At 44.4% G+C, this 12,981-nt stretch overlaps 1 protein-coding gene across 1 annotated transcript; it reads left to right on the forward strand.

The window, feature by feature from the left end:
- On the forward strand, positions 1-9,199 carry LOC129328679 (zinc finger protein ZFP2-like). The gene is made up of 5 exons (XM_054977904.1): positions 1-62; positions 833-1,624; positions 2,279-2,399; positions 7,074-7,457; positions 7,661-9,199. The coding sequence occupies exons 2-5, from the start codon at positions 911-913 to the stop codon at positions 8,746-8,748; spliced, it is 2,307 nt and encodes a 768-aa protein (XP_054833879.1). The 5' UTR covers positions 1-62; positions 833-910; the 3' UTR covers positions 8,749-9,199.
- The last annotated feature ends 3,782 nt before the right edge of the window (positions 9,200-12,981 follow it).

A 12,981-nucleotide genomic window follows, 5' to 3' on the forward strand; every position in this document is an offset into this window, starting at 1 on the left:
GGTTTGCTTGGAGGAGAGCGGCAGGACTGAGGCTGGAGCCGGCCTGGGGCATTCCTGGAAAGGTAAAGAGCTGCGGGCGGGAAGGGAGAAGCTCCGGCAGGCCTCGCAGGGCCATCTTTCTGGGCCCCACGTGCAGAGCAGGGCCGGGAAGGAGGGGGTCAGGCTGGCCCCTTCTCTGCTCCAAAGGAGGGAGGGAGAGTCTGGTCCGGCCCCCTTGAATCAGGGATCTGGTTGGACCTTCATCAAGGAGCTGGAAGGGAATCAGGATACCCGCCTGGCCGGGAACAGATTCTTCTTTCGTGCTGTCCTCTGTAGGTGGTGCTTGGATTGGGATGACGGGATCTCATTGGGGTGGAGGTGTGGCTGGGCCATAGTTCAGGGATTAAGTATCTGCCTTGAGTCCAGGAGTCTCCACTCAATCCTAGGGACTTCCTTCTAAAGCCAACCCGAATAACATGGTTGGAAAAGGCTCCAGAAACCACTTTGGATTGGATCAGGCAGGGGTGCAGTTGATGGCCTGAAGGTATAAAGTAGCTTTATGCGAGAGTCCCTGTGTGAGGAATGCACATGCTTCCTGGTGTGGAGAATTAGCTGCTCTTTAGAAGAGTGATGTGTTAATACCAGACAGATGAGGGGGAAACTTGTGATTCTGTCCCTTAAACAAATTCCAAACTTTAAGAATTTAACAAATTCATTTAACACATAATGTATGTAAAATCATACTGATGTAACTTTACCTATAACTTAAGTATCTGACAAGTCCAAGTACAAACAGAACACAATACCACATTTATCTGTTCTTTCAGTTTCTGCTTCTGTCTCTTTCTTACAGAAAGAATCTGAGTTTTGAACACTGTAATTCATTTCTACAGTTTGTTGTTGGAAAAAGATCACAGAGCAATTTCCCAGCATGAAAACGGAATGGCAAGATATGAAAATAGGGGAGGGACCGGCAGGGAGGGGAATGGCTCCTCACGACCTCCAGGCTGGGAGTATTGGAGGATTCCTTCGAAGGAGACCAGGAGCTCCAGGGCATCATCCAGCAGCAGAGGGCTCCCTTTCCCTTGCGCAGTGGGAAATCCAGTGGCAAGAGTTCCTCAGGACACTGGAAACCCCTCACTCTGGATGGGGAAGCCCACACTTGCCAGCAAAACCTTCTCCCTGGGATGATGCCAAGGCCTTTCTGGCCTCCTTTGAGCAAGTGGCTGAAGCCTGTCAGTGGCCCCAGGAAGAGTGGGTGACCCGACTCCGGCCAGCCCTTCGTGGAGAAGCTGAGCAGGCCTTTAACAGTCTGGATGTTAGAGAGGATTATGGGAAGGTGAAGGCAGCCATCTTGAGAGCAGATGCACTAATCCGGGAGAAGCAGCGTCAGCAGTTCAGGCGTTTTTGCTACCAGGAGGCCGAGGGCCCACGAGGGGCTTACCGCCAACTCCAGGAAATGTGCCGAGGGTGGCTGCGAGTGGAGAAGCACAGCAAGGAGCAGATCCTGGAGCTCTTGATCCTGGAGCAGCTGCTGACTGTCCTGCCCCCGGAGATCCAGAGCTGGGTGAGCGAAGGTGGCCCTGAGAGCTGCTCCCAGGCAGTGGCCCTGGCTGAAGAGTTCCTCTTACGGCAGGAGACGCAGGTGAGGCCCTTTGCCTGGGAGGCTCCTTTGTGCACGTGTGAGACCGGAAGACGATCTCCTCCCCTCTCGCTCCTGAACAGTTTGGGGTCTGCAGATAAGTTTGGGGCCTTTTGGGTGGTGTTGCCTTCTTCTCAGCATTCATTGCCCTGGAGTTTACTCTGTCCCGTTTATTTCACTTGTTTCAGAAATCTGTTCTGAAAAAAAAAATTCTTAAAAGGGAATCTGACCATCATGAACGGGTTTAATTCGTATTAATGGCCCATCCTGAGTAGTTCTAAATATTAGTAGCACCTGCAGCCTGATGCTTTATTTTCATGTAAGTGTTTTCTTTTTACTTTTTGTTTATATTAAAATCTCTACAGATTGTGTGCATGAATCAAGATAGAAGGTAACTGGAAACCGAATCGATTATCGGGCTAAACTCTTTTCCCTCCTGGGTTGCCTGCAATGAACCAGGCTGGCTCAGGTTATTTTTGTTTTGCAATGTGGTGCTCAGAAGTTCCTATACTTTTTCAAGAAATTCTTCCTTAATTTCTCTCCATTAAATACCAATGAATTAGCTACGGTCAGGGTGGGGTACGGAACCCTCCGCTCTGTCTGCCCCCCCTCCCCTTTGTTGCTCTTCCCTGAAAGGGTCCCTCTCTGCTGTTGCAGGTTCTCTTGGAGGAGGCATCTGGGAGGGTCTCTGAGGCAGGCCAGGATCCGTGTGAGGCTGAGCAGGGGCAGCTCACGAGGGGCCTCAAGGAAGAGGAGGATGGAGAAGCCAGCCCGCTAGGTGAGGAGGGAGTGGAGGTCTTCTCGGGCCTGAGATCTTGGCATCTCAGAAACTCCTTCTGGGGCTGAGCTCTGCAGTGCCTTTGATCCATTTCAGCACTGCAGTAATCTTAGATACTGGATATTAAAAGGAAAAGGGCTAGTCACTTAAGGACCAAAGGCCCATCAGGTCTTTCCTGCAGTGATCTGCTAGGTGCCTCCAGGGCTGCCCTGCCCCCCAAAAATTGACAAACCTTCCCAAAACAATGAGGGTCCCCTTTGAACTGTGGCGTTAACTTGGTGAGGTCCTGGCTCCCTGACTCCCAGAAAAGGTGTTTTGGGGAGGATGAAAGTTATGGGGAAGCTGTCTGTCCAGATGCTGGACTGGATTTTATGATAACTTCTTGTATTTAATCATCAATGGAAGAAAATCAAGACCTGAGCAGCAAGTGAAACAGGATCGTTAGGAGAAAGATTCCTAGCTCCTTTTCCCCCTTAATTTATCTATATGGAGTTTTGGGGAGGTCACAGATACAGAGTTTAAAATGCGCTCTAGTGAATGGCCTGGCTGGGTAAAAGGTTCAACAAGCTGCTCAGTTAGGGGAGATGTTGTGGAGGAATCCTACTATATGTAAGGCTAAGCGTATTCAACACAAGTCACTTCCTACCCTGGTGCACCACAGCGGTCGCTACGATGATGGAAAGCCCAGATGAGGCAACCAGACCTCCAGACAGCGTGCTACTGTGGGAAGCCCAGGATTTGGCTCAATGCCTGCCCCCACTTTCTCCCAGCTGGGATCAAGAGCGAAGTAGGTGGCAATGCCTGCCCCCCACCTTCACCCAGCTGGAATCAGGAGCAGAGAGGGAGCAATGCCCGCCCCCTGCTTGCACCCACTGGGATCAGGAGCGAAACAGGTGGCATTGCCCATCCTCCACCTTCACCCAGCTGGGTTCAGGTGCAGAGCAAGTGGCAATGCCCCACCACCCTGACCCAGCAGAGATCAGATATAAGCACAAACCTAAGCAAATAGCTACTCCCGTACGTAAATAGACACAAAAAGTGGGAAAACCCACGGGAAGTAAACGTCACCTTAATCAACTGTAAGCAGTTTTTATAACAACTTTTTTATAAAGTGCAAGTGCAATGTACTAATTGAGTGACTAAATATCAAATACAGATAATAAATACATCAACATCTATAAATTCATCAATATCTCATAAAAATACAATGAAAGCATGTTCCCAACAGCACTAACAGCAGCAGGCAATTCTCCCACACGATGAATTTTAAATTTTAAAGAGACACCCAAGTCTAAAGGACTTATAGTCCCAGAAACGATCCCGCTGTTGTATCTTCTTCCGTGTTATAATTCTTCCACTGAGTGGCAAGCCGTGAGGGTGAGGCTGGTGGAAACTCCTCTCAACGCCCAACGCCCGATCTGGGGCCGGCTCAACTCCACAGATTTCGTGTTGACTTTTTCAAGAGCAACCTCTCTAAAAATACGTACATACATTCAAAAACCTATCACACACAATTCCCCACAAAAGTTATATTCCTATGGCAGTATACTCACACGGCAAATATCAAGACAATTCAAGGGTGAAACCTTCCAGTGCTGGCAGCTGTAAATTCTAACGCACGCACAGCCTAATGGAGCATGACTCAATAAATGGGAGGTCTAATTGTCTCGCAGCCAATTCCCTTAAAGGGGGACTCCCCCAATGATCCGTATCCACTTATAAGAAACAGCTCAGAACTAGTTCGTTATTTAACTCCCTTGGTTTAATCGTATCCAGTCGGTGTATCCAGAATGCCTCCCGATGGAGGAGGGGCGTTAGCAATGGGCCATGTACATTCCTAATGGTCTCAAGGATAACCACCGTGAAGTCGTTATCCAAGTGGCCTTTCTCCCTGAAATGCGCTGTAAGAGGCGCTTCCTGCACGTTATTACGGATCCGCGAGCTATGTTCAAGTATTCTAACCTTAATCGGCCTTCGCGAGGAGGAAGTACCCATCGAGGGTAATAGAGTCGGCATGGCAGAGGGCAACGGTGAGGAGTAGGGAGTCACTATTTGCTCCGAAAGTCTCGGGAGAAGTAGGTAGGATTGTCTGGTCCCTAGACTATACCCCAATGGCAAATCGTATTAAAAGGGTGGTCAATCGCCATTGGGGTCTAATATCTGAAATAGTAGGATGCGAGCAGCCACCTTTGGTTGGCTTCCGCAGGACCAGGAATTTGAAAGACAGCTTAGTTCATGCCATTGTGAGTGACGCTGCGAAACAACAACATCAACAGCTACCAAGGGGCAATTACAAATGTGGTAATTGCCAAGCGTGTAAAAACTTCTGTGAGTCCAAGGAGGTGGAATTAGGAGCGGTCAGATATACCTTTAAACATTTTGCAAACTGCCAAACTAAGGGAGTGGTCTATGCTTTACGGTGTCCGTGTAATTTATTGTATGTGGGTTGCACATTAAGGCCGATTAAGGTGCAGAGGAGGTGGCCGTGCCTCCCCCCCCCCGCCTTCATCTGATGGAGGAGGAGGAGGAGGGAGTGCCCGTCTGCCCATCCCTTTCTAGAGCCCATTCCTTTTCCCCCCACAATGGGCTTTGTTGCTAGTAATGAATAAAAGCAGGCTGTATCTCGATTGGTTTATTCAACACATCCTGGAGAAGCTACAAGCCCCAAAAATATAGCAGGCAGGTTCTACAGAAAAAAAGGGCTGGCAATTATTTTATACTAGAAACAAAGCCCATTGTAGCAAAAAATACAACGGGCTGTAGAAAGGGCAGGGGGGCCTGGCTGGCCATTGCCCCCTCCCCAGCACCTGGATTGGGCAGGGGAAGGAGGGCAGGGTGGCATGCCCACCCCCAGGCCCCCTGCCCTCACCCCCATTATAGCTTGGGGGGAGGTGAGAGAGGTATGCCCAGTGCTGTGCCCCCCTTTGCCCCTGCATGGCCCCCTCACCTCCCCATTGGGACTTGTAGGGTTGCCAGCTCCAGATTGGGACATTCCTGGAGATGGGGGTGGGGGGAGTGAAGCCTGGAGAAGGTGGGCTTTGAGAGGGGAGGGACCTCAGGTGGAAATAATGCCCGGTGAGCCTACCTTCCAAGGCAGCCATTTTCTCCAGGAGAACTCAGTTCTGTCACCTGGAGATATGTTGTAATCCTGAGAGATCTCCAGCCACCACCTGGAGACTGGCAACTCTAGGCTTTTGGGGGGCAAGGCAGGCAAGCCTGCTCCCCCCCCCCCACCGTCCTTAATGATCGTGGCTTTGTGGGGAGTGCATGCCCCTAGGGTTGCCAGTGTCCAGGTGGTAGCTGGAAATATCTCAGAATTACAGCTGATCTCCAGGTAGGGTTGCCAGCTCCAAGTTAGGAAATTCCTGGAGACCTGGGGGGTGAAACCTGGCGAAAGTGGGGTTTGGGGAGGGAAAGGACCTTGGCATGACCCCAATCGGGGTGCTGCAGGCGGGAGGCGCACGGGGAGGGTCGAAGGTTCGAGGCTCCTCCATCCTGCAGTCGCCCCAATAGGCTGCTGGCACAGAGCGACTCCATCTCCCCGCTAGTGGCGCACTTCCGCACCTGCTCAGTGGAATCAGTGTGAGTTGTCGAAACTCGCTAAGACAATTATGTTAGAGGATATACGGAGCACTATATACAAAGCAGGTAAAGGTACAACACATAGGGGTTTACCTGCTTTGTATATAGTGCTCCTATGAGTTCTGAACAGGGGGGGTTCAGAACTCATAGGGCAGAAAATCAAACTGAAGAGAACCGCTGTCTGCTTTGCCTACCACACTGTTCCCTACTCTACCTTAAGGGGGGGGGTCTGCGGGAAAGTTCACCTTTTATTTCCTTTCTGCTGCCTCCCAGGCCCTCCACATTTAGAGCCTAGGCAACCGGGTTTCACCAGCAGCAGGAGCCTCTCCTTCTTCAACCAAGAAGGTGACTCTCTTTATTCCCTTTCTGCTGCCTCCCAGGCCCTCCACACTTAGGGCCTAGGCATCCAGATTTCACCCAGCAGCAGGAGCCTCTCCGTCTTCAACCAAGAAGGAGCCTAACTGACTTTTCCCCCTCAGGATCGCCTGAGTCTCTCAATTCAGGCTCCACTCCTTATTTTTCTCGCACTCTCTTGGCCGGGGGCAGCTGGGAGTTGTAGTCCAGGAAGAAGGGCATCCCACACCAAGACTCCTGCAGGCCCCTCCCTGGCCCCACAGCCCATCAACCCTCAGGGGGAACATTTCCTCCCCTTTCTTTAAAGGCAGATTAACAGCAACTGGCACTCATTTCATCCCTGATAACCGTTTCGTTACATGCCTTTACAAGATGCTTGCCCTAAATTCATGGTCAAAGTTTGCGGCATTGGGAGGATACAAGAAAAACTAAGGAGTTAGTGAGGAAAATTCCATTATGGTTAAGAAGCAGCCATTTATATAACTAGACAACTAGGGCTGTAAGGATTTTATCTATAGTGACCATGAAGCAGAGTCATCTCTGCTATCATTTTGGAACAAGTCAGTTGAAGTCTCCTCAAACACACTGGATACATAACACAAAATGCTTTGCTTGTGGAATCCTTCTCCTGTGAGGAAAAAAAGTTCTGACAACGTATACCCCTTAATGAGGAGTACCTGAGATGTGGCTTGGCTTCTTGCTTGGGTGCTGATTATACCTTTCTCTTTGTTCCAGCAGGAGCTGTAGAGGAGACGGTTGAGGAATTCCAGCGGTTCTCATTGAATAAGGGCAAGAATGAAGAGTCTAAAGGAAACTTCAGGATTCTAACTCAGCCATCAAGGCAGGAGAAAAGCCATGCAGAGAAGATGAGGGATAAGCCCGTTCCTTGCCAAGGAGAGGCATTCCATGAAATCCCAATCCAAGCAGAAAGATCACCCCAAAAAAGAAGGAAGGAAGGGCATGAAAATGCAAGTATGGCCTCTGGAAAGACCTTCATTCAGAGCATGAATGTTATTTCCCATCTAGACGTTCCCTCAGGAGAGAAACCATATAGTTGCTTGGAGTGTGGAAAAGGCTTCAGTCGGAGATCAGCCCTTGCTTCACATCAGAGGATTCACTCAGGTGAGGGGCCATATAAATGGTCAGAGGGCAACCCAAACTTCTCTGATGCAGCAGGCTTTAGTGCGCTTCTAAAGTTTCCATGAATGTACACTTCAGCATACATCAGGAAGAAGCCACAGAAATATTCTTAATGTGGAGAGAAATTCAAGTGCAGATCAACCCTCCTTGCCTAGGTGCTAATGGAGTCTCTCTTTTTATTCCAGCAGGGGACAGTCAGGAGAATGAGGACAACGAGGATTGGCTTGAGTCATCCCAAGATAAAGCAAAGGATGAAGAGCTGGAAAGAAACTTCAGGAATCGAGATGGACCCAAGAGGCCAGAGGGAAGCCACACAGTGGAGAAGAGGGATAAACACATTCCTTGCCAAAGAGAGGATTTCTGTGAAGAAATTCCCATGCTGGAGGAAAAATACAAGTGCTTGAAGAGTGGAATGAACTTCTCAGATCAATCTCAGTATAATATTCATTCGCAAAAGCAGAATGGGAAGAAGACCCATAAATGCATGGAGTGTGGGAAGTGCTTCAGGTACACATCACACCTCCTCATTCACCGAAGAATTCACACAGGGGAGAAACCATTTGAGTGCTCAGATTGTGGAAAGAAATTCAACCGCAGTGGAAATCTTCAGCAACATCAAAGAATCCACACAGGGGTGAAATGTTTTGAGTGCTCAGCATGTGAAAAAAAATTCATCTCTAATAGATATCTTCTGTGCCATCTAAGAACCCACACAGGGGAGAAACCTTTTGAGTGCTCTGCGTGTGGAAAGAAATTCTTCTGTAATGGAGATCTTCTGCGGCATCTAAGAAGGCACACAGGGGAGAAACCTTTTGAGTGCTCTGATTGTGGAAAGAAATTCAGCCACAGTGGACATCTTCAGGAACATCAAAGAATCCACACAGGTGTGAAACCTTTTGAGTGCTCAGATTGTGGAAAGAAATTCAACCGCAGTGGACATCTTCAGCAACATCAAAGAATCCACACAGGGGTGAAACCTTTTGAGTGCTCTGATTGTGGAAAGAAATTCAGCCACAGTGGACATCTTCAGCAACATCAAAAAATCCACACAGGGGTGAAACCTTTTGAGTGCTCTGATTGTGGAAAGAAATTCAACCGCAGTGGAAATCTTCAGCAACATCAAAGAATCCACGCAGGGGTGAAACCTTTTGAGTGCTCAGCGTGTGGAAAGAGCTTCAATCGCAAAATCCATCTTCATCGACATCAGACAATCCATATGAGGAGAAACCATGTCACTGCTCAGCTAGTTACAACAGCTCACCTCGAACAGTGATCTGCAGCGGCATAAAAGAACTCATACAGGGGAGAAACCTTTTGAGTGCTCAGCGTGTGGAAAGAGCTTCAACCAGAGTGGACATCTTCAGGAACATTAAAGAATCCACACAAGGGAGAAACCTTTTGAATGCTTAGAGTGTGGAAAGAGATTGTCTCGCAAAATCCAGTTACATCAACATGAGACAATCCATATGAGGAGAAACCACGTCACTGCTCAGCCAATGGCAACAACTCACCTCATATTTCACACCTTAATTTTTTTTTTAAAAAAATTATTGATATTTATTGGGTGAGTAATACATATCCAAAAGAAAAATAATTTTTAAATTCCATATACCCCCTAAACCGTATCCCCCACCCATCCCTCCCCCCTTTCTTAAAAGACTTCCAGCAGTTTCCCAACCCAATGTCCATCTTATCTATCCTAAATAATAAACTTATTTAAACTATAATAATTCCCCTCTCGTCTTTCATTTGCTTTATTTATCCCCTATATCTCATTGCAAAAAGATTCTATTTCCCCCCTCTAAAAGTTTTCTAATGACCATAATTCTCCCTTCACATCCTATTTCTTCTCCAGATAGTTTTTTAATTTCCCCCAGTCAGCAAGAAATTCTTCAGAGTTTTGTCCCTTTATTTTCTTCGTCAGCTTGTCCATCTCGACCATATGCAACAATTTTTGTATCCAATTTTCAATTGTCGGGATCTCTTGTTTTTTCCGCAACTGTGCATATAACACTCTACCTGCTGTTGTCATATAAAACATTATAGTTCTATCTTGTGTTGCGAACTTCTCCAAATTTAAGCTTAACAATAGCAATTCTGGGTTCTTATTAATCTTAAAATGCATTATATCACACATAACATCTACAATATTTCCCCAGAATCACTTCGCCAAGTCACAGGTCCACCACATATGGTAAAATGATCCTTCATGATTCCCACACTTCCAGCATTTGTCTGACATTTGGCTATTCCCATGGGCTAGTTTTTTAGGGGTTAAATACCACCTGTACATCATTTTATAAACATTCTCCTTGAGATTAGTACATGCGGATATTTTCAGTGTGTCATTCCACAAAAACTCCCATGCATCCATAGTGATGTCCCTGTTACAGTTTATAGCCCATTTTACCATTTGCACCTTTACACTCTCATCTTCAGTATACCATTTCAACAGTATTTTATAAATTTTAGATATAACTTTTTTCTCTTCTTTCAATAAACACTCTTCCAAATCTGAATTTTTAGTTCTAAATCCCGTTTTTCTAGAGTCGACATCAAATAAATCCTTAATCTGTCTGTATTGGAACCACCCATATCGGAATGTTAGCTCTTCATTCGCTTTTAACGTAGGTGTCTTTTGGTCTATTTTCAAAATATCTTTATATGCAAGCCATTCTTCCCCTTTATGTCTAGTTTGGGGATTAACCACTTCTGCAGGTACAATCCACAATGGGGTTCCACTGTCCATATATCTTTTATATTTTTGCCAAACTGAAAAAAGGCTCCGTCTTAAATAATGGTGCAGAAACAGGTTGTCTACTTTAACTTTATCATGCCACAAGTATGCATGCCATCCAAATAGTTTTTTGTATCCTTCCGTTAGCAACTTGTGGTTTTTAAGTATGATCCATTCTTTCAACCATGTTAAACATATTGCTTCATGGTACAAATGTAAATTCGGTAATTGCATTCCACCTCTTTTTTTGGCATCATAGAGGACTTCCATTTTAACTCTTGGTTTTCTGCCAGCCCAAACGAAACTCAAAATCTTCTTCTGCCATTTGTCAAATTGCTTATAGTCCTTTATTATCGGTATTGTTTGTAACAAGAACATTATCCTAGGCAGCACATTCATTTTAATTGTTGCTATTCTCCCTAACCATGACAAGTTTAGTTTGTTCCATTTGATCGTATCTCTATCTATCTGTTGCCACAACTTGTCATAGTTATTCTTAAATAGATCAGTGTTCTTTGCTGTTACCTCAATCCCCAAATACTTAACTTTATGAGCCACTTCACATTTTATAATCTCCACTAATTCTTGTCGTTTTGTCTTAGACATATTCTTACAAAGCAATTTGAACTTATTTTTATTAATATAAAATCCAGCCCGATCTCCAAATTCTTTGACTTTATTTAAAACCTTAGGCATGTTCTGAATTGGGTCCTCAACAATCAACATAACGTCATCGGCAAATGCTCTTACTTTGTATGAAAATTCTTTAACTTTCAAGCGTCTTATATTGTTGTCATGCCGTATTTCGCGTAACAAAATTTCCAATACCATTACAAATAACAATGGTGATAGCAGACAACCTTGTTTTGCACCTTTCCTTATTTCCAATGTTTTTGTTGTTAATCACAATTGTTGCACTTTGGTCTTTGTATATTGCTCTCACTGCGCAAATAAATTCATTGCCCATCTGCATTTTTTCCATTGTTGCAAACATAAAGTCCCAGTTCAAGTTATCAAATGCCTTTTCAGCATCAACAAAAAGGAAACCAACCTCTTTCTCTGGGTGTTTATCATAATACTCAATTGCATGTATCAAAATTCTCAAATTGTCTTTAATCTGCCTTTCTGGCAAAAAGCCAGCTTGTTCTTCTGCCACGTATTCCTTCAACCAAAGTTTAATCCTCTCTGCCAAAATCTTAGCAAAAATTTTATAATAATTATTTAATAAAGATATTGGCCGATAATTCTTCACCTTAGACAAATCCTGTCCTTCCTTGGGAATTAAAGTAATGTTCGCCTCATTCCAAGTATCCGGTAATACTTCTCCTTCTAATATTCCGTTCATTACTTTTTGAATAAATGGGGCAATCTCCTTGGCTAAAACTTTATAAAATACCGCTGAGAGTCCATCCAGACCAGGTGCTTTCCCGGTTTTTGTCGATTGAATTGCTTCCATTATTTCTTCTTCTGTTATTTTAGAATTTAGTCTTTCCTTCAACTTAGCCAGTATACTTGGCAAACTTATTTTTTGAAAATATTGCTCTATCAAACTTTCATCCAACTTCTTTCTTTGGTATAACTTCACATAGAATTTATAAAATGCTCTGCTTATCGCAGATTGGTCCGTTAACACTTTCTGGTCTTCAGCAATTTGACTTATCACTTTTCTCTCTCTTTTTTTCTTTCTTTCTTTTTTTAATAAAATTTTTTATTGGATTAGAAACATATCATATCATATCATTTACACTCACATTCCTTTAAATTTCCAATTCTAACCCCCTCCCATTCCCCCCCTTTTGTTGACTTCCAACAGTTTTCCAACCCCTCATCTATTTTCCCTTTACTCATATGAACTTTACTATATTTATTATAATATACTTTCAAATTCTTCTAAGCTTATCTATCATAGTTGTGCTATTTCTGATTCCTTTCAATAATATTTGTTCTAATCACCTATACTCTATCTTACTCTTTCTATTCTCTTCAATATGGGACAAGCAATTTGCCCCACCTTATACATATTTTCTAGTACTTCTATAAACTTTGCATACATTCATAATAAATCAATCAATTTGACTTATATTCTATATATGTTGCTCCTTACTTCCTTTTACATGTCTTATCCAATATTATCTAATTTCTCCATTATAGAACTATTTAACTAGAATAATCCATTCATATATTCGTTTAACATAAGTCAATCTGTTATATCCACATTTCACCTGCTGATATGTATCCATTCACCCTTTTGCAACTATTATTTACGTCAGAAAGATATTTAGTTTAGTTTTTATCCTTACATTTCTTATAATAATAGCACTACTAATACCCTATATAATAATCCAATATGATGTTTGCTTAGAATTATTCAGTTAACTCTCCCCCCCTCGGTATAGTCACTTCCCTCTTCTTCCATTATGTTTCAATAATTTTCAAACTGCCACAGTTCTCCACCCACCTCCCATTTTTTCACCAGATATTGTTTCAGCTTCTCCCAGTCCTTGTTAAACTGCCCTGGGTCAAGGTCTCTCAATTTTCTTGTCATTTTATCCATCTCCGCCATGTACAGCAATTTGTAGATCCAATCCTCAATGGTTGGCACCTCTTGTACTTTCCACTTCTGCGCATATAAAAGTCTAGCTGCTGCTGTCATATAAAATAACAATGTCCTATATTGTGCTGGCATATCTTGCATTCCCAAGTTCAGTAGCAGGAGTTCTGGGTTCTTATTCACTTGAAATTGTAAAATCTCACTCATTACTTTTATTA

Source organism: Eublepharis macularius, chromosome 4, assembly GCF_028583425.1.
Source record: "Eublepharis macularius isolate TG4126 chromosome 4, MPM_Emac_v1.0, whole genome shotgun sequence".
Lineage (NCBI taxonomy): Eukaryota > Metazoa > Chordata > Lepidosauria > Squamata > Eublepharidae > Eublepharis > Eublepharis macularius.

Coding starts and splice junctions, on each gene's coding strand:
- LOC129328679 (XM_054977904.1), top strand. CDS start 911: ATGAAAACGGAATGGCAAGATATGAAAATAGGGGAGGGACCGGCAGGG. Junction 1,625..2,278: donor TCTTACGGCAGGAGACGCAG/GTGAGGCCCTTT, acceptor CTGCTGTTGCAG/GTTCTCTTGGAGGAGGCATC. Junction 2,400..7,073: donor TGGAGAAGCCAGCCCGCTAG/GTGAGGAGGGAG, acceptor TTGTTCCAGCAG/GAGCTGTAGAGGAGACGGTT.